Consider the following 22,177-nt stretch of genomic DNA (forward strand, 5'->3'; position numbering starts at 1 on the left):
TGTGTTCGTGAAGGCTCAGGCCTTTCTTTGTGGCCTTTGCGTGTTCTTTTCTAAGTTCGAATTCATCACTATTATGAGAGCTTTACCATACTCGGAAACTTAACAGTTTGACATGGCAAGCACCACCATGACTTTTTAAATATTCAGACCCTGAAGCCAGTTTTAGCACATGTGTACTGCATGCCTATCTATCATGGGAAGATACACACACAAAAAAAAAAAAAGTCTCAAAAAGAAACCATCCCTGAAGTTAATTTTGCAAACAATTATCGTCTGACTAAGTTATTGGTTTATCAGTATCGCTTGAAAAGACAAAGGAAGTCGGCCATCTTGTGATGAAGCTGCCATTTTGGTAACCAAGTTTGAACCACATGTCAAAGATAGATGTGTGATACTAAGTTATGTGATAATATGTGGGCATCTTATTAATGCTCTGCAGAATTTGAGGCAATTCAGCCCCAAAACCATTTGGTTTGCATGTCTGACATGAGCAGACCCACAACAAAAGTATCAAGTTTTGTTGTAAAGCCATCACTTTCGGTTTTGGATCATTTTGGTCATTTCAAATGGGTCCTTCAAAGACAAACTTGTCTGGAATTTTTTGTCCAATTGCTACCAACTTTGAACAAGTGATAGACAGTTGGGTGATGCTAAACTGTAAAAAAATAAATAAATAAATAAATAAATAAATAGTTTTGTGATTCTATGTATGTTTACTGCACACCAGGCATGACCACCAAATATTATCTGGCCAGCATCCACCCACATTTTTTTTTTTTTTTAAATACTGGCCTCTAATAAGCCAATCTTAGCAACATGAATTTTGGTATGTTGAGTAAACCCACAAAAAAAAAGTCTCAAGAACCCATGCCCAAAAAGACACAGGAAGTCAGCCATTTTGTTTTGAAGCGGCTAAGTGATAAGGTTGTGTTGCTGCTCTTTAAAAAAAAAAAAAAAAATGTTTAAAGAGCTATAAGTGGTCTCAAAAGTACTCAGTCTATAAACATTTCCCGTAGCTCTTTAATCCTTCGCTTTGTTGATCTCTGATTTACAGATCTGATCTCCTTTTTTGGTGAGCTCAGCAGTTGCAAATGCTGTTTGCAAAACACCTGCAGGTGTATGGAAAACCTGCTGCCAACATGCAAATCCCAACTAAACCACGGCGAGCCACTTGGACCAACACATGTCCCCTCCGCCCCGTCATTCAAAGCAGGATCGGCAAGTATGGACTCTTCCTCTCAAGTCTGAGCTTGTATCAAGGGAGTCGCTTCCATATTAAATGTCAGCTTTGTATGAGGGGAAAGGCAGTTTGAGGTTAACTGTATAGAGGAGCAGCGCACAAAACAAATTGCACAACCGGTGGAGAACAGGTTCTAAATGTACACTGTGTGCAATTAACCTGCTGTGTGTGCCTCACAATAGAAGCTTTAATTTGGAGAAGCTGCTCAAGCCACTGCCAGTGTTGCATACACAAACACACGATTCTGCCTCGTGATGGCTGATAAGTAAATTAGGACAATCAAGTGAAACCATGCACTTACGATAACACATTAGCTCACCTGTGCTTGTTTTATGCACACACCCTATCACTACTTACACAACAACGACCTAGTAAGGATGGGAAGTTAAACTTGTTCAATAGCTCTAAATGCTGCAACGTACATGCCAGGCCAGTAGTTGGCGATAGAGCTTTCTCAAGAAACAATACTCCACTGTCTACTTTTCCTTCATCGACAATATAGGAAACAGTAAAAAGACATATTTGAAAGCCTGTATAGGAAGACGTGAAACGTGTCAAATGTTTGCATTTTTGTAAAACTACTTTTATGTCAATGAGCTTTACTAGTATATCCCCTGCATGCTTTTCATCTTTTAGAGTATTTTGGGGGACCAGGGGCCAATGTTTCTCTCGATGTACGCGACAATGCCTCTTTTCTTTTCTCCTCTTTTCAGGCCGGCTGGGCTTCGAGACATCAAACTCACAAATCTATCACATAAACGAGCAAGGCACATACACAACACGACTGGAACGAACACAAAAAAAAAAAAAAGCTAAGAGGGCGGTGTTTGTTTCCAGTGTCCCTGCAGCCGCATAGGTTTGAGTTTCACTGTTTGTAGTTATGACTGCGGGTCACGGGAAGAAAGACGCTTCTGAAATGGATAATAGCGTGATGACACGCACACATATACCAAATACACGCAAGGCACGGCGAACAAACTTTTTCTGGTCGCGTCGCCTCGGGCCAGCGCAGGCATGAAAGAGTGTCAGTGTGAGGGGAACAGAAAGCTAAATGACACACTTGCTGTGAAAAACAGGAAAATAGCCAGACTCAGACGACACAGAAAGACAAAAAAGGGAGAAAGGGGGGTGGGGGAGTGGGGGCTCTGATTGTACATCAGTATTCGCGTGAGTTACATACAGAAATGCATCAGGGCCTCGCTCTGCATGCAGCTGCAACCCGGACAGAATGGAGCACAAAGACGGAGCAAACTTGAGCACCCTTGCACACGAACACACAACTTGATGCTAAGTGACAACCTGCAACCGATGTGGTTTGTGCTGCTTCCTTTTTTTGCACTCATAAGCACTCAACTACGCTGAAACCTCTACATTTGAATGCCCCTTAAAGTTATAGCAAAAGCAGCTAAAGGCCCACGGGTCACATCCAGAAGCTTGCCACATTTTTTTTCTTGACGTCAAAGCTTGTTAGTTATCCATCTTAAAAATTATAATGATCAAATGCAGGGACAATTATGTAAGCACATGGGGCAATTATTAGGGTTCTTACACAGATCATATTATCTGACGGAAAAGAAGTGTAACTGCCACACAGCTAGTTCGTAAACAAACACCTCAGCTTCTGGCTAGCGGATGTCACGGCTATTTCATTTTAAATGTCATTAAATCTGTTCCTCTTTATGTAAAAGATTTATTTTTTGTGCATTTTGTTCCCTTTCTGTAACCAAACCATAACCATCAAGCCTGGAGCAGCTTTACTTAGGCAGTTAGGAGTTAATTAGAGGGACTTTAAATGGTGGCAGTCAGGTGTGTGCGCTGGCTCACATTTAATTTGAGTTTGGATGATTGAATGATGAATGCCTTATCTTGATCTCTTTTCGTTTTCAATTAATATCACATAAATCTAACATTTGAACAGAGGTGTGTAGAATTTTTATATCCACCGTATGTACCTAGCAAATTTTTTGTGTATTATAACCGGCTTCGAAGGGAGACCATAACTACGTTGTGGCCCATGATCACAACAAATTTGACAGCTCTGACCTAATGGACTAACAACTAATGCTTTTTCTTTGGATTTTCTGTGTTTTGTTTTAAAGCAAAGTGATAGCAAAAAGAGACTCACCTCACAGCCGTAGTCAGAGATAAAGGTAAGAACACAATTGATTTGACCTATTTACTAACTCAAAAGTTGATGGTCTCATCATTTACATTTCTGCAGCAGTGAGGAATTTAAAAAAAAAACAAAAAAAAACAAGTTCAACTTCCTGTCATAGCTTACTTTAGTTTTGTACGTTTATATGACAGTTATGAATGCTAAGTGCAGAAGGTGCGGTTAACCCCTAATGTTAGCCACTAGCCTCTAGCTTGGTAGCCCCCAAATGGCTAGCCACAAAGGTAGCCATAATGCTATCTTACAAGCTAACATGTAAATGTATATATTTTCAAATAACATATACATTTACAAGTTTTTATGACCGTGAAACAGACATATTATTTTTGAGCGGGAAATTTCCAATTGTGTACGTTGTATTTCTTTTAGTTTTTTGACTGTGTTTGACCACAACATGTTGCACTGTAACAAGGATTAAGAACATCAAAGTAAAATTTAAGCGCTTCTTTGATGGCAAATTACACAATAATCCAATTGTACTGCCAAATATCACATTATAATACATAGCATTTTTGCAGGATCTACTTAAAACCAAGCCATGAAATGTGTTTCAGTCACTTTTTAAACCGTGAAAATGCATTTTCAAAAATCTCAAAGCATCATCTGTGGGAACCCTGCATGCAAAACGCTTGCACAAAAACGCTTGCAACATCAGTTTGCAAGGTGAAATGATACCAGGAAATGCAAACAGGGTCTGTATATTATTGTGAAAATCCGCTATAATCTTGCCATTCTTTCCCACGAGTATAAAATGAACATCCCTAATGGCACGAGTGGGTTTACTACAAGGCCAACCAGTATAATCTCCTGTGACAACTTAATAGTTACATCTTTCACCTTCTCTGGAGTCAACTTTTTTTTCTTTTCTTTTTTTTTTACCCTGTGCACTCAACCAAACGTTGCAGCCCTGCGTGAGTAGCACTGCTACAGTTCCAGGTATTTCCCATTAGGGTGCCCTGGTGCTAAACCAGTTTCTTTGTTGACAGTGTCTACATGGATCAAGCAAACCGCTGCACAATATTTAAACATACGGGCAAAACAAGATCACTTCCGAGCCGGCACGAGAAAGGGAAACAGTCCAATCATTAGTTTAAGGTCATTGCAGCTAGCGTGCTTGCAAAATATCTCATGATGACACAACCACTTCGGCCACACGAGAATCCCAATCAGATGACAAACACTCAGCATCTTACTAAATGCATGCAAAACGGCCATTTTCTGGTTTCTTGTTTTTACATGCCAAGCTGCGAGTGACACAATTTTTGCAAGCTTTGAATAAAAGTGAAGTGAATAATACAGTAGTTTACATATTTTTACATTTATACGACAGTCAACTGGTGAAGTGCAGGCAGGCTGTTAGTCACTAGCTAGTTTAAAAAAAAAATTTAAAAAAAAAGAGAGAGAGAGACAGAGCGAGAGAGAGGTGACTTATAATACTTGTTTAAAAAGTGTGATATTGTATTTATGTATACAGTGTTTTACTGTCTGTCTGACATCCAGGCCGTGCAGTTGACTATTAATGTTACTTGCTAGTGCTAGCTAGTTAGCCACCGACTCGCTAGCTACATTACCACTTCATAATATACGGTGCATTGTTTTTGGGGTCACTGCTTTTATATGCAGTATTAATATTGCAGTGGTTAACCTAGCAGTAGAATGACAGTTGCTTCTACCTAGTTGATACATGCACTCTATTTTTCTTTTATCAAAAGTAGAATGTTTTATTTCATTTGTTAATTTAATAAAAGTAGATTCCTGGCTAACTTCTTTTTACATGTGTGATAGTTTAACTTAAAACCCCGCCTGTACAGTTAATAGAGGTTTATAAGACACTCCTCTTATTGACCAGTTGTTAATCAGTACTTCGTCGGTTTAGGGTGCAGCAGATGGCATTTCTTTTGCTTTTGCTTGTTTGTTTTAAAGTCATAACTTTGATTTTTTTTTTTGTGACCATCCTTGATTGACTTCAGAAAACAACAAAACAATGTGGCCCATTGTTTTTGGAACACTTGATTGCATCAAGAAAAAAAAAAAGAAAAAAAGAAAATCACCTCCTTGCTATTGTAGAAATGGCTCATCCTTGTCACAGGACGAAGCCAACATATAGTGTGTTTGCGCGTGTGCATTTCTGCACACTAGTAGTACAACTTTGGCATACTAGGACTACTACATGTTGTACGGAGGCAAAACTGTGCTCGTATTACTCGTGAAACACTACATGTTAACCAGTAGAAATGTATCATGTCACATAATAGGACAATTTTGGCTCCCTTGTAGACTTAAGTACATGATTTTACTGAGTTGGCATGTTGGTGCTCCTGGTTGGGTTCATGAGGCTACTAGTGCATAGCACGTGCCTACTAGTTGGGCCTATTAACGTTACTACAGTAGTTTACTGGCGTGATTTAGTTGTGCGCCTGTACTGAAGATCAAAATTGGTGCCAGTAGTGTCTTACTAGAAAGGACAAAGAGTATTTTAGTATACTACATGGGCCTCTAACTGGAAATAATATTTGTGCTACTAGTATGGCCCACAAGGCTACTATTGACACATGCCTACTAGTTGGGCCTCGTATTGTTACTACTAAAGCACAGTTGTTTATTAGGTCTAAAAGTGGCACTGGCAGTGGAGAAACATCAATCCACCAGTGCACACAAGTCATTCTACTAGTGCGCTGAATTGTCTCTAGTTAGTACTCTTGGTATCAATTCTATGGTACATGTAATGTGCTCTTTGTCCTCCCTAGTAGGACATTGGCACTGACAATTCTACAAGTTCACGCCTAGCACTAAACTAGTTGTACTAGTAGCATGCAGATGCCAACTAGTACTAATAGTACCAGGTTTTACTACTAATAGTAGTATACCAAAGTTGTCCAACTAGTGTTCAGAAATGTCATGCAGTAGTAGAAAAACAATGCTACTACAGTAGTAAGACAGTTTTTCGACTAGTACTAGCGTGCTGAATTGTCTTAAAAGTGAGGACAAAAAAAAAAAAAAAAGTATTACATGGCCCTGAAGCTCGAACTACTTTTCGTAGTGTGTGACAGCACATGAAGCGTGCTTGTGACCACAGAGAGATGCAATGCAGACTTTACACATGCAGCAACAGGTTGTTCATGCATGCAACCACCACGCACGCACGCACGCACACTTGTAACTGTAACTAATTACAGTTAATCATAAACCTTAAAAGAACATCCAAGACGTAACGCTTTGAAAAAAAAGCTGCTGTATTACGAATACTCTTCACACATTAAAAAAAAAAAAAAAAAAAAAAAAAGGCCAAAACACAACTTGTAACAATGTTGTCACTCTTAAAAATGACGAAATCCTGCAAGAGTACGCGTAAGTACTCGCACACACAAGAATGGATGTCATTATTACCTGGCCAGCAGAGGCTCGTCTTCTCCCCGAGTTAGGACATATTTCTTGCGGGGAGGATAGGACAGAGGGTGGGTGGAAGCTTGAAAAAGTTCCAAGGCAGTCTGCCTGACTCGCTTGAGGAGCGAAGAGAGACTGCGAGCAGCTGAGAACTTGGAGCTGCTTTTTGCTCCCAGCTGGGCGACTGAAAAAAATGTCCGAGAAGGGGTGAGAAACGAGAACCAGTTGCGCTCGTTTTGAAAACGAAATACTAATAAAATACCAAACAAACACCCCAAATAATTAAAAATATGTAATAAACTAAACCCAAGCATAAAGTATATATTTCTGGCAACAAAGGATTTAAATATGGCGTGACCTAAAGTCAGCCACCCCCGCTGAGTTGGTACGCTCCACTGTGGTCCTCCCTTAGGCATTTACAATACCGCTGTGCTACTTTTGCCACTCCGCAAAAGGCATATATACTATCTGCGTTTAAATTTATTGGTTATTTTCAAATCCCCTTTACGACTGAAAGAAACAAAATCCCCTGGAATTATGTTGTTGTTGCTGTTTTTAATTGCCATGGTTGCATGATGCCTAGTTATATAAGATATGTATACTTTGGTAATGACCATGCATTTTGGATATCCATAACACAGCAAACTGAAACAGTATACATTAGTCTCGTGTGCAAATGTTTGGGGTCACGTTTAAAAATAATTCATTTACGTGTAATCATACTCAAAGTATAGTATATTAAAAAAAAAAAAAAAAAAAAAAGTATTTGACAGGGGTGGGCAATTCCAGTCTTTGAGGGCCGGAGTCCTGCAGGTTTTAGAGGTTTCCCTCCTCCAAAACCCCTAATTCTTATGCATAGCTTGATGAACTGATCTGAACTGATCATGTGGATCAGGTGTGTTGGAGAAGGGAGACATCCAAAAGCTATTCAAAAAGTAGCTAATGCTCATCGGGTTCAAAAACAGATTTGTCGTTTATTTTGCTCAAGCTGCGGCACCTCTCATTAAACTCCTTCCACACTTCACATATCATGCAAACATAACATACATCAGTGTTTGTGTGTGTGTGTGGGGGGGGGGGGGGGGGGTTGTTTTATCATTCATTTCTTTGTACAGAGTATAGAAATGTTATGGCAATACTTAGCTTATTTAGATAAGTGAACCAGAAGGTCTCTCACCTTCTGCTCTAGAAAACTTGCCCGCAACACGGTGGGATTCATTCAAAAAAAAATAAAAAATCTACTAGGAAACCTTCAAATACGTTTCCGAAAGAAAAAAAAAAAAGACATAAATATTTGCAGTATCACACTTGAAGGTTAAAATGAAAGCGTAGTATTCATGCAGCGAGTCGACAAGCTTATAGGCGAACATTACGAGCGGAATAAAAGTGTCGTTTTTAAGCCAGTGCCAAGAAGTGCTGACTTGTGGGCTTGTGTGTGGTGCCAAACATCATTTTTTACTCTTATAACGTATATTATTTATGGCTAGATGCGGGCGAATGGCAGTATAATATGATACTGGCAGTGCTAAATCATAATCTGTGATCGAAAATAGTGAACACAATTAAAAAAAAATGCAAAATGAGGATTTGATTGAGCTTGAGATCACCGTTTCCTTTCTCATGGGAAGGTTTCTGTGAATGTCGTAAAGCTCCTTATGCGCATCGGAGCAGGATACTGAGAACCTTGTAAAAAAATATTAAGTATCAGCCAGGTATTCTTGTAAAACTCATATGTGTTTACTGGACCGTGTGGGTTAGGGATAGGCTGTCTCCAGTCCAGAGTGGGGCAGTTGTTTATGAGAAGCGCGACAGACAAGCCTTGTGACCTCTTGTTTATTCATTATGCCAGCGCAGCTCTTCATCATGACTCTTTGGAGCCCTGATTAGCTCATTAACTCCAGACCTTTTTTCCTTTTGGATTGGACAGATGGTTGCAGTTTAACCATCTTAAGACAGAACAATGCTGTCCTAACCCGTGGGTCAGAAGTAGATGAGGACCATGTTGTGAAAATAGGTTTTAACAGATGTTTTATTATTATTAGTAGTATTGCCACCTATTGGCACGGCATGTAAATGAGTGATTTCTATCTTTTTTTTTCTTTTTCTTTTTTATTGTAGGTTAAATGTTTCCAAAATGAAAAATTGCCGAATGCAAAAAGATGCTTTTCTCATTGCGCTCATTATAACAGGAAACACATTTTGTCCTCCGGGTCAGTCGTAGGCAAATTGCATTTTGGCTTCACAATTCCCACAAATACCAAATGATGAGCAAATGAACAGTAAAAGCCAGGCAGGGCGTGTGTTGCGAGTGGGCTACTTTGACAAATGAAAGGCTCCTAATGCCACATGACATGAGAATCTTCTGCTGATTCCAAACCAGCATTTCTTCACCAGGCCAAGTGCTCATCAACGCTAAGAGGTTCCATGTGAAAACATTTGGACATGATCAAAAAGATCGGCATCGGACATGAGCGTTATTCTGCGCTTTCAGCTCCTTTTTTCCCCCCTCTATCAATCCATTTTAATAGCGTTACCCCAGGGATGCATTAAGGCCTGTCAGTGAACATGGCTTATTTTCTCTTTTTTGTGTTTTGATACTACACAGAAGAGAAGTTGAATAGAGTGCTTAGACAGCAAAAGGTGCATGATGAAAAGCTGCTGCCAACACATAACATGAAAGAAGCTTTGCAAATAACTTTAAATAACAAATAACAAAATTTTACTGTCGTAAGTGCAATTCCTAACACTATTCTGTTGTTTTTCACCAATCAGTTATTTTATACATTTTAACATAATATGCTGTCTGTATTTGAGTGCATTAGTTATCACAACACACATTGTGAATCAAAACAAAACAAAACAAAAATACAGACAATTTGGCTTTTCAGTCAATAATAATATTTTGGCCACAAAGGGCACAGAAGGAAATTAGTAACTTGCCAAAACGTAGCAGTCATGCAGTGTTGCATTATGAAGTTTCATTTCGTGTCATTTCCCATTTTTTTTATTTCGTTCGTTGCACAACTCATCACTGAAAGTTGCCCCATCAATGCAAAACCAGAAGGTGTTCCATTCTACTCGATCTACAGTATAAGAGTCAAGGTCCTTTTATTTAAAAAAAAATAAAAATAAATAGCACATACTGTATACATACAAAAAAATGTCACAAAAAATTCTTGGTTGTGTCACCGTACTCGTCTGAATATCAATGCAGTCACGCTGTTTCCCTTCTTGCCTCCAAACTGGAACGTGGGCGTCGGCAACTCCTGAACAAATTCAAATCCTGTAAAAAAATAAATAAATAAAAAATACAGCAAAGACGGGAAAATGTCATTTATAACGCATCAACAAGCATGAACATGCTGGGACCTTGAGTGTCAAACATGAGAGACGACTTGCAGGCACTCCCGTGTGACAAAAAAGTGACAGCGAACTGGCCACTTGCCAAAAGTTGACTAAGTTGACAGTTGTCGCCCGGAGCTTAACGGGAAGCTGCGTGTTGACTGAGGGGGGTCATGCAACAAAATGGACCCAAATGTAAACATTTATTTTTCAATGCCAAAAGTGAAAATATATATTTTGCTTGTAAAGGTTTGGTGTACCGCATGGTTTTATTTTGACACAGAAATGCGGCTATGCCATAGAGGACAGCACAATTTGTGTAGTTACGCTACCTAGTGGTGAAAAGTTGGTGAATGACATCAATTTGTCAACATTGAAAGAGGCCGTACCAGTTAGCGCAAATGTTGGAGCTCTCCAATACTTTTTTTTTTTTTGACTGGCAACAAAGTAAACTAGTAATTAGCATATCTGCCGCATATTCAAAAGATTACGTGTTTGAATCCTGTATCAATCCATCTTGTGTGGAGTTTGCAAACCTGCAACACGAGACTAATACTAATTTATGGCAACAAAAGTGTTTTAATACACAGGCTCCAGCTCACCCACAACCCTAATATGAGAACAAGTTAAACAGAAAATGGACGGACGTTATTTTGTCCTCACCTTCTTTGAATCGCTCGAGCAGCTGTTCTTTTGTCCAATTACAGGACGTAATCGAGAAGAGGCCTTGATCATTCAGAGAGGCTTTTAGAGCTTGCACGTAAAGTCTTTTCACCTCGCTGGTATTGTCAGGATTCAGGCTGATGGCGTCAAACGTCCCTTTGTCGACGCACACGTCGTAACCCTCGAGTGCCGCTGAACAGAAGTCCACCTCCTAAAAAAAAAAAAAAAAAGATACAAGTTTAACACATGGATTTGTTGACAATGTCTACAATTAATTAAATATGAGTTTGGCAAAGTAAAATTGAGTAGAATACATCTAATCGAGTAGATAGATTAGGAAAAAAAAACAAAAAAGGTAATTTTACAGCAACAAAGTTCTAATATTGGGAGACAGAAGTTATTTTACCAGTCGTAATGGTACGGGAATAAAGTTACAATATTACAAGAATACATACAAATACCATTTAACATTGGATAAAGTAAAAAATAATAATAAATAAATACAATAAAAACAAATAAAATAAATGTGAGATTTAAGTTGTAATACAACAAGAAAAAAAGTCCAAAATTTATGGTCAAAAAAGATTTCTAAATTTTATAAGAATACAGCTGTAAAATTACAAAAGTAATTTTACAAGAATCCAATTGTGATAAATATTACAAAAGAAAAGTCATGTGTCTACAAAAATAAAGTAATCGTTTTGCCAGAATAAAGTAATGTTACTCAATTTGCAATGATGATGAGAATAAAGCTGTAATACAATTATAATAAGCTGAAAAAAACTCTCTGCCACCATCACTATCCCGCTAACATCAATATTGACTTGAATGGCAGTCTTTGCTGTCCAAGGAACGCACACACAGTCACGATTGTGCTACAAATTGAACATACATACATGGCCGCTGCATACATACACACACAAGACGTGCCCATTGGGACCGCCATTACGGAGCAGATGTGCTTTCATTGCTTTGAGGTTTGGAGGTGGTCAAATGTGAATGGTGGGCAAACCTCCATCACTTTCAGGGCTATTTTCAAGTGTAAACACAGCAAGAGTTTTCCTCAAACCCACCCAGGACCAGATGTAGATCCTTTGTGGAAACTCGCTTAGACTGCTAGTATTTCATAGTTATCCATTTTCTATTGTGTTTGTCCTCATTCCACCTGGCTTTGGGGAAAAGGTGGACTGACTGCCAGTGCCAGCCAATATCAGACTCAATAATTCGGAATCAAATTCACACATATGAACATTTACAGTCTTCATTCAATCTAACAAGTATTTTAGAACAAAAACATGAACTCCTTACAATTTTTTTTCAAATAAACTTTTGTTTGGGACACTTGGAAGTAGACATACCACACACACTATATAGAATCTTGTGTACCGATATATGGAAAAAATATAATATAACCCACCTTAACATTGACATGTGTCAAGCCCTCTGCCTGAAGAACACTCTTTGCCAGTTCCACAGAGGTCGGGGAATAATCAATTCCTGTTAAATTCTTGTATCCATGTTTCGCCTTGTCACATAAGACAAAACCATTTACCACATTTTGTTTCCACAATGAATATTTTTGTTACAATGTGCTGTATGAAAGAAAACAATGCTGTTTTGATTGTCACTCTCAGAGAGAATCGTTTGATTTATATTCATATTAAATTACACATGTAATTGTTTTCCACTTTACCATTTCAACTAAAAAGGCTCCGTTTCCTGTGCCGATGTCCAGAATGGCAGCGTCTTCCGAAATATTAGCGTTGTTCATCCATTTTAGCACACGGGCCATGCTTTCCTCACCAAACCTTAATAGGAAAATAATAATAATAATAATTAAGCACAATTACAAAAAAAAGATGTCTGTTATAATTTTTGAATACATTCATTTTCCGAACTAACAATAATTTATAAGAATATATTATGAAACAAAAGTTGGTATGAGGTTCAAAACAAAACAATATTCAGAGGGTAATCTTTTGATTTCACAATTTTACATTTTTATCCTCTACCAAAAAAATAAAAACAAAATAAAAATACATAACTGCAACTTAATAGTTGTGAAACTCTTCTTTGTGTATAATGTATGTCTGTATTACACTGCCACCTGGTGGCCAAGGTAGGCACACAATGAGCACAATCTCAATGGGCATGCATGCATTACATTGACATTTCCTTTAATTATGACATTGTTTTATAAAATACAATAGAGTGCTATTTTGCTTATTTTATTTATTAAATATAATAAATGTCCTGTTAGTAAATATTTCTGCATAAAAATTATTACCATATCTCACCAACGTCCCCAATGTCTTTGAATGTTTCCAACTCTTTTTGGTATGCATCTTCCCAACTGCAGAAACAAAATTGACACATTATTATTATTATCATCATCATCATCATCATCATAAACAATTTAAAATTTCAAAGCACCTCTAATCAAACAAGGGCATGGAATTTTGTGTGTGTGTGTGACTGTGTGTGTGTGTGTGTGTGTGGGGGGGGGGGTGATCGTTTAATTTAAAATTAATAAAAAAAAAACACTTTCTATTTGGGCTGAACGCTAGCTTAGCTCAGCTCTTGCTTCAGAAGCGAGAAATAATAATAACGCGCAATTTTTTTAAGTTTTCATCATGCCACTATATGCTCAAAAGACTTACTATTCCTTCGTTCCTAACTGCGAAGTTTCAAAGTCATTATCCGAGTCTCTGTCCTCTTCTGAGTCGGAACCATGTGTGCTTCTTACGGCAGCTTCCATGTTTGTTTGCTAATCGGCGAGGGAATACAACTACATCTCCCATGAGGCATTGCGCCGCTTGTAGCGCCTTCTCCTCAACCGCAGGGGGCAGTGGGATTGATAGGGATGTTTCCATCATGGCGGCATCCATTTCAGGTTATACTTTTAGTTCTGTGTGTTACCACAGCGCCAATAGCAACTCGGATCATGTGAGTACACCGCGTCGGGTTGCCAAAAGCGAAGGGGAGCTTCGCCTTCCCGGCGTCGTTCATCGGCGCCATTAGTTTGTGTTGTTTGCTCACTGTCATGATCTCTTGCTGGGCTAGCTAGTTATGGTGTCGTCTATTTACCGGCGGATGTGCTTATTATAGCTGGTATAGTTGTACACTTAATTGTCTATTAGTCTGCTTACAGATCCACACGAGTCAAATGGTGACTCGTAATTCTAAATCACGGTTGCTCATTGGTGTTGTTTTACAATAGGAAGTGTTAGGAGGAAGTGTTTTAAGTTCCAGGAAATACTCAGCTGTTAGCTCCCCTGGTGGCTAGCAGGTGTTTTACTTTAGTTATTAACTTGAGTTTAAATGATTAATCGACTCGTCACCAATGGGAAAAATGAATTGCCAAATTGGATTAAAGGGCAGGCTCCATTTTAATTCATCTAATTAACATGTTGCATGACAGGTGAGCTTGTCAGTCAACTTCACTCGTGTTAACGTCACTTTTAACAATGTGACAAGTTTTCAATTTTATCTCTTCATACTCGTGTGCATGCCATGCAAAAGAATTCATTTAGTCGTGGTCAATACCTTGGCAGCTTAGTAGGGTAGTGTTTAGCAGCACATTTGCTTGACAGTGAAGAGGTCACGGGTTTGACATACAGTGAGCCATGCATGTCTCCACTGTCAAGAAATGGGAGCGTATCATATTTTATCACTTGATGGAAAAATTAAAATAAGACTCGCTCGCACAGTCCTAATGAGAGGCCAAGCTTTCTTCATCTTGAAATTCTGACGAGAAGAAATATTATTCTATTAAAAATGCTTTGACTCATATTAGTGTTCATAAAGTGAATCTAAAATATGTATCTCACCCATGACATTAAAGAAGACACGCGTAACTGGTTGCAGGAGTATAGGAAATACATTATTTGTCACAAAAGGGAAAAAAAGCGAATGAGCAACCAACTCCTGTCAATCAAGGACCTTCCAAAGATGCTGAATATGATTACTTATGTTGTTTGTCTGCATTCCGTCAACTCTTAGTCAGCAGAGTTGAACAAATGCTACACCGCATCTGTCTTTCAAAGGGGGGATGCGTGCTTTACATTTTGGGAGTGTTGTAATTGAAATATAGGCAACAAATTCTTTGATTTAATCTGATAAAGCTGCCCACTGTCCAAAATGGTTCAATAGGCCGCAAACTAATTGCTTTACAATGGCGCCATTCAGAGGGTACAAGCAAATCTTTAAATTGGAAATGCTTTGACCTGAGAGTATTCAGCATTCTTGCTATTGTTGTTTTGTTCATACAGGAGGGCTTCCTATTAGGAGAAGTAAGGCAAGAGGAGACCATCAGCATCAGTGATACGCAGATAAGCAGTGCAGAGCTCATCCAGGTCGTAGGTAAGGAATGACTGACTGTTTATCTAGCTACATATCTATCTGGCTGGCTGGCTAGCTGCCTGTCTACCGACACTTATTTATCCCTTTATCAGATTTGGGTATAATGTAATTGAAAACACTTCTCTGTTTCCAACAGAAATCCATAACCATGATCCCTGTGCACGGTTGTTTAGGTAAGCTTAATAAGATTTATTTTTTTTTCCCTGTCTGCACTTAAACAACACATGGAAAGATACTTTTTGGAAGGCCTGCTCTTACCTAATTGTTTAATTATGCAATATCACAATGTTTTGAGATTATTATTTTTTTTGTAGTGTTAAGATATGTGTAAAAAAAAAACATGAAATGTGTTACCGATTGTGGTAAGTCTTAAACTTTGAGTTTCACTATTTTTGTTAGAAGTTATCCCTCCATATTCTAATTTATTGAGATGCTTTTGATACCACTGTAAGGCATAGTACAGGAAAGGGGAATTCATTTTTGAAATAATGATTGTTGCTCAATCATAATCAGTATTCATGACAGAGTGTTTGATCATGTGTGTCATAATGTTAAGAAAAATGTGGAATAAAACAGAAAATATTTGTGCTTTTAACCGGCTGCTGAGCTCTTGACTTAATCACAATAATAAATATATTCAACATTCAAACAAGTTGATCCGTCACTTAGGGATTCATACCCATTTTAGGACAGTAGATGGCTCCATCTTACAAGATTGTAGTGCAGCATCAAGCAACGAAGCAGGGCATCTAAACTTTTTTTTTTTTTTTTTTTTTTCCCCCCCCCTCTCCTCACCAGCTTTTATGACTATGCCGGCAAAGTCAATGAAGAACATCTCAACAGTATTCTAAAAGACAGGCGAAAAGTGAGTGATGACAGTCCCGTTTCGTCCATTTTCTCAAACCAACTGTCAACTGGATGAATGCCGTTATTAGCTATATAGCACCTATTTCAACTAAACGCATTTTATTTTACTGTTTTTCCTCACCCAGCATGTGATTGGCTGGTACCGGTTTCGGCGGAACACGCAGCAGCAGATGTCCTTCCGGGAGCAGGTCGTCCACAAGCAGCTGACGCAGCTGCTCGGCGTGCCCGACCTCGTCTTCCTCCTCTTCAGCTTCATCTCCACGGCCAACAGCTCCACGCACGCGCTGGAGTACGTGCTCTTCCGGCCCAACCACAGGTATTGATTGATTGATTGATTGATCGCTCAATCGATCAGCAGTTCTGAGAGTCCACTACAAGTCACGTCAACAATATTCTTGAGTGGTATTTCGCGGGCCATGTTCTGGGGGTGCTTAGTGTTCATCTGCACTCAGTAGGTACAACCAGAGGATCACCCTCACCATCCCCAACCTCGGCAACACCAGCCAGCAGGAGTACAAGGTCTCCTCTGTGCCCAACACCTCGCTCAACTACGCCAAGGTCATCAAAGAACACGGGTAATATTTGCACTCCAAACATGAATGGGCACCGCTGCCAGGGTCACTGTTCACTGCTGAACAAACGTCATCCTACGCGTGTGTTGCAAGCACCCGTTTCCACCTGAGCGCATGCCAACACGAGACGTTCATAAGTTTACCCACTCAGCAGCGTGACAAAGTGTCGCGAGAGTTGCAAAGAGTGGCCTGGTGTTACCAGAGGGCACACATCGATTGGGCGCAGTTAATACCTCCTGCCGGCAGTGCAGTTTATAAAAAGGGGGCGAGGCACAGTATTCCCTCTGTGAACTGACCAAGACTAATGGACAGTGGAATTTGTTACACTTACATTGCAGCCAAAATGGAACTACAGTACTGTTTCCTAAAAAGCAAATACATAGCCGCACAATCCACTTCACTGCAGGGCCGAATTCTTCGACAAAGACGGCGTGATGAAGGATATCAGAACCATATATCAAGTGTACAGTGCGCTGCAAGACAAAGTGCAGGTGAGCAGACTTTCAGGGTGCACAAAAAAAAAGATTTATATTTTTCTCATCTGATTTATCCTGCTGTCATCTAATGTCAAGGCTGTGTGCGGGGAGGTCGAACAAAGTGAACGGGTGAAGGAGAAAATTCAAGACGATGTGAAAAAGCTGAAAGAACAAATTGCTCTCAGGAAACGCAAGATGGCAGAAGAGGAGAGGAGTAAGTATCGGTGTATTTATTTGATGAATATTATATTCGGGTCTCAGTCTCACAAGGGTTCGAATACCAGCTCGGCCTTTCCTGTGTGGAGTTTGCATGTTCTCCCCATGCTTATTATTTCCATGAAGAGTGGGAAAGTGTCTGCATCATCTGGCAGTCAATAAAAGAGATTCAATGTTGTACGACATTTCACCAAAGTCCAGAGCTTGGGCTGCTTGATGTTGAAGAGAATATTAATCACAATTACATTGGTAATAATTGAAATCTCGATTAGGACGATTATTTATTTTTAGGTACAAAACAAAATGTTTAAATGTCAAAATTTTTAAGACAAATAAAATTTTTGAAACACTATAATTATGCAAGTTCCTTTTGAATGAAACAAAATGGATTATATTTATTTTAAAATAAAATAAAAATGTTGCAAATGTGTACATTTAAGCAACTTAGCATTAATCTTTTTTTTTCTAACGATTCTGATGATTTTGTAATTGTGGAGTGTAATAATTGTAATTGAATTTCGATTAATTACACAACCCTACCACATCGACATCTTACCAAGACTTTCTCGCAGGAAATCTCCGCTGTAAGATCGTAAACGAGCTGAAAGGTACTCCCCAAAAACAACAGTGGGCTAGCGCATCATTTCAAGTGGCAGACGCCCTGACCAAGCACAAAAAGCCCTTCACTGGTGGCGGAATGATTAAAGAGATGTGACCGCAGTGGCGGAGTCATTATTCCGGCACCATAAAAACAAGAGGGGTCGACATAACTGTGTGACTCAGCCGTTTCTGACATTAAATGTCATCAACTCGAAGTTCAGAACCAGGCTGACAGATGAGCATTGAAGTCTCACTCACTGCTCAATGTTGCATGTTTATATCTACATGCGTGTTTAAAAATACTACTAAATACTATTTTAGTACTCACCGATACTTGACAATGCCATTACATCAGGGGTCACTGACCTCTTTAAAACTGAGAGCTACTTCTTGAGTACTGATTAATGCGTACTAGCTAACAAAATTGCTCAAATTATATTGGGGTAAATAATCTTAATTGTCTCTTCTGCAAGCTTTTCTCAACAAACCCCCAATTATTTATTTATTTTTGGGTGTGTGTGTGTGTGTGTGTGTGTGTGTGTGTGTGTGTGTGACATCTGGTGAATGCATTAAGTGGTTGGGAATCATTGCACTGTAGCTCAACCATGACGTTAGCCTTTTGCATGCTTTTAAAAGTTGTCATTGTGCTCCACAGGGCTCAGTGAAGCCCAGAATCCAAACTCCACTCCAGAGGAGAACACGGAAGCTTCCGAGCCGTCGCTCCCATCTAGGATATCTTTCCACGCCCCCTCGGCGCCCGAGCGGCCCAGCATCTCCCCCAATCCGCCGTCTTACACCGACCTCCTGTCCCAAGTTGACTCTCTGCTCACGTCGTCTTCCCCACCCCCCACCAGCGCCGCTCTACTCCCCCGCCCGCAAGCCGTAGGATCGCCGGGACACCCCACGCCGGGCCCGCTGGCCACGGGCTCGGGCACAGCCACCGCCTCCTCCAATCCCATCAGCGCTCCCAGCTCGCCGTACCTCGGCAACGGCGACGGGTCGAGCTCGGACTCGTTGGACAGGCAAGCGGCGGGGCAGGAGTTCGACGACGACGATGACGACGAAGACGAGGACAGTAGCGAGTACGAGAACCTGGTGAGCGAAGCACCCCGCCTGCCCGTGACCCCCGCCAGCCTTCTATCTCGAAGTCGGCCGTCCGCCTTGGGCCCCGACGGGGACGCTCGTGGCTCACAGGCCACATAGGAACACGGCGCCGCCCGGCCGAGTGTGTGCGGGGACACTGACGCACCTTCTTAAGCAATCATAAAAAAAGTGCCAGTCCTGAAAGTGAACGGCATGTGCAGCTGGCATCCCGCTATAATGTCTTTTTTTTGTTTTTTGTTTTTTTGTTATTGTTGTCTTACCTCCATTTTAAGGGGAAACTTCGTCAGCTCACTGGAAGGCGGCTCTTTATGTTCTCCGTGTTTTGTTTTGTTTTTGAACGGGTGCTGTCTGGGTACTTCATTTGGGACGTGTCTGGTGTTTTCGTTAATACACACAAGGAGGATGTTCCCTCTGCCAACCAGCGTGTCCACAAAAAGGCAGGTCCTGCTTCCCACTCTTTGTTCACAGTACACTAACACTCTTGCATCACTTTTGCACTATTTATTGCCTTCTTTTAACAACAACCTCTCAAAGAAAACAAAAACAAAAGGGAGACAATTAATCAGCCTTCAAACCTTTTTTTTTTTTTTTTAATTAGACTAGAATTGCTTTCACATGCACAATTGTCACATTTGGGATTTGTACTGTATTGATTCAGTACAAAAATTTGAATCCTATAATAAGTAAATGACAACCACGTATGGGTGCTTTATATATAAATATATATTTTCTTTTGGTGTGAGATTGATTCGAAACGAATGTCAACAGAAAACACTGAAATTGTATCGCGCTTCGCTGCACTTAACATAAGAAAAAATGTACGATATTCTTTTGTGCTATAACCAATGAGGTCCTGTCTTGCTCCTTGTATAGTCCTGTGACAGGACTCCTGTCTGACCACTCTGCTCAGCTTTTGTACATTGTACAGGGCTTCACAGAGCACACATAAACACAATGTACTGTAGCTTTACTAACCGGATGCTTAAGAGGTTCCTTTCTACTGCTGCAACACACAAAGCTACCACTAAACTTTGTTTCAAACAACAACAACCTGGCTGCTATCTCCACTTTCCTTTGCTCCTTGTCACTGACCATCGACTTACAATCACTTCTCGCTCACTTGTTCTCTATTAAAGTCATTCATGGAAGGCTCGGTAACCCTTGTAAGTGTGTGAAGTCTTAACCGTGGTGATTATCGCATTAACTTTGCTTTCCATTTATGGCACAGCGAAATTGACGTCTGACTTTCTGCTTGGAATCTGTTCTTCCTTCTTGCCTGACATTAACCACTAAAGAAGTGCCCCAAACCCTTCACGAGATACTAATAGGAGTACAGGACTGTCGCGACTGACGTTGTCGCCTTTGTTGTTTAGAAGCAGGAATCCTAACCACAAAGGTGCACGAAACCTGTTTGGTAATTGTGAGACCTAAAATAAAATCCATTGGCATATATTTAGGGCCATAAAGAACCTGCGGGGTATTTAATGCAGTCACCCGCAGGTTGTACTCGATTTGGAACTGGCGTATTTTGCTTAGAGAACCAGCTTTTAGCTACGCAAAGATTTTTTATTTTTTTTTATCTGTCTCAGATTCATCACTGACCAGGAACTGGCACTGTTTAAATGTGACTTGAAAATCGCAACGTCATGACTCATGATCTACAAAAAACATGACATTTGTTGTACGCTTTTCCCTGGAGAACTGGACATATGATGAACTAAATTAAGTGTTCAATGTACAGTAGACAAGGGAGGGTGTAGTAGCATTTTAGTTGAGTTTAAAGCAGGAGTTTGGTAAGCGTGCCCTAAAAAAAAAAGAAAAAAAAACCTTGCGATGATTGCTGGGCGTTATATCACCGACAGTGGAACCTCTCAAGTTACAAAACAATATCTTCTGGATGCTGGCTGAATTCCAAGTTGTTCTCATTTCAACACTTTTTTTTTTTTTTCTTCCTGCTATGTATCCATTTTCTATGGTGTTTGTCCTCATTAGAAACACAAGTGTGCAGGAGTCTATCCCAACTAATTTGGGCGAGAGGTGGCCTGCACCCTGAACTGGATATCAGCCAGTTTTGAATTTGCAAACCGCCGTCATGATAAATACATTCTTAGCTGCCATGAAAGTTAACCATTGTGCAATAAAACTAAGTGCTACAAATCCGTTTGCGTGCTAGTTGTTAGCTATTTTTGCTTTTATCTATGTGCTATTAGCAGTTTTGTATCGAATTGATATTTAATTGTATTGCCTGTACATTAACTGAGCAGTCAGGGTGTTTAGCATCACAAAAATAAATCCAAGGATTTTATTTAGATGCTCACTGAACTTAAGTCTTACGGCAAATTTGTTAGCCTAATAGCATAATGGTCTTGAGTCATTGTTTTGGAGCATTTTCGGAAACGTAACCTCGATTGAGTCGATTCAAGCTTTGTGGATAAGCGTGACCTGGATGGCTGACAATTTACAGAGACATAAAAGAAATACACAAGTTGACTTGGGCAATTTTGCTATTATGCTAACATAATCGCCCCACTTTTTGGTCTGTTCAGCTGTGGGGGTTCCACTGTAATGTATCCTTGCGTAACCTTGACTTGATCAAAAAAACAGCAGGGCTCAGGTTTAGTTTTTATTTTTATTTTTTCATGATGTAACACTATACAAATAGTACTGAAAACTGTATGGGGTAATACTCCCTGTACTCTTCCTCTGTTGAATGGGACTCAGTGACACCTCCTCCCTGAAGCACAATGCTGAGGGACTCTTTAGGCTTTTATCTGATTTGTGCACTTGGAAGAAGACAAAAGGCGTGATTGAATAAGCGCCGTATGATCTTACATGAGAGGGGTTAATAAAGAGAGATGTGTGTATGTGGGATGATGTGCCTGTTTTCTCCAATGTTTCTTAATGCAATATATTTGTGGAGATTTTATTTATTTTTTTGCACCATAATAATTCTGGAGTATAGTGCCTGTGGGTTGTCCTTGCAAGGAAAACACAGTAGCCTGTGGGCCTGTTCTAAAATGAGCTCACCAGTGATGGGACATTGTGATTTCCTAGGAATGCTCTGTGTGATGTAGATTTTTCTTAACTAGGGGTTAATACATTTTAATGCAAAAAATAAATAAAAATGTGGGATTGCATTTTTTTCTGCATCCCAAAACTGCAAAAAAAATAGTATTCA

At 39.8% G+C, this 22,177-nt stretch overlaps 3 protein-coding genes across 4 annotated transcripts in view; 1 reads left to right on the top strand and 2 right to left on the bottom strand.

Moving 5' to 3' along the window:
• LOC144001185 (protein FAM53B-like) overlaps positions 1–6,953 on the bottom strand; it is a 31,314-nt gene extending 24,361 nt beyond the window's left edge. For both annotated transcript variants that reach the window (XM_077495287.1, XM_077495286.1), the window contains exon 1: positions 6,801–6,953. The gene's annotated coding sequence lies outside the window, so the exon portion shown is untranslated. The remainder of the gene's footprint in view (positions 1–6,800) is intronic.
• abraxas2 (abraxas 2, BRISC complex subunit) lies at positions 1,135–21,868 on the top strand. Its single transcript, XM_077495288.1, has 10 exons — positions 1,135–1,222; positions 3,340–3,390; positions 15,074–15,164; positions 15,301–15,337; positions 15,963–16,029; positions 16,157–16,347; positions 16,484–16,606; positions 17,010–17,094; positions 17,176–17,293; positions 18,551–21,868. Exons 6-10 carry the CDS (start codon positions 16,202–16,204, stop codon positions 19,096–19,098), a joined length of 1,020 nt encoding a protein of 339 aa, XP_077351414.1. The 5' UTR covers positions 1,135–1,222; positions 3,340–3,390; positions 15,074–15,164; positions 15,301–15,337; positions 15,963–16,029; positions 16,157–16,201; the 3' UTR covers positions 19,099–21,868.
• Positions 8,899–13,690, bottom strand: eef1akmt2 (EEF1A lysine methyltransferase 2). Its single transcript, XM_077495290.1, is given in 7 exon segments — positions 8,899–10,080; positions 10,803–11,013; positions 12,220–12,327; positions 12,496–12,610; positions 13,090–13,155; positions 13,463–13,563; positions 13,565–13,690. Coding segments are annotated over 7 exon segments (825 nt in total). The 3' UTR covers positions 8,899–9,982.
• Positions 21,869–22,177: the final 309 nt, after the last annotated feature.

This window comes from Festucalex cinctus, chromosome 14 (assembly GCF_051991245.1).
Source record: "Festucalex cinctus isolate MCC-2025b chromosome 14, RoL_Fcin_1.0, whole genome shotgun sequence".
NCBI lineage: Eukaryota > Metazoa > Chordata > Actinopteri > Syngnathiformes > Syngnathidae > Festucalex > Festucalex cinctus.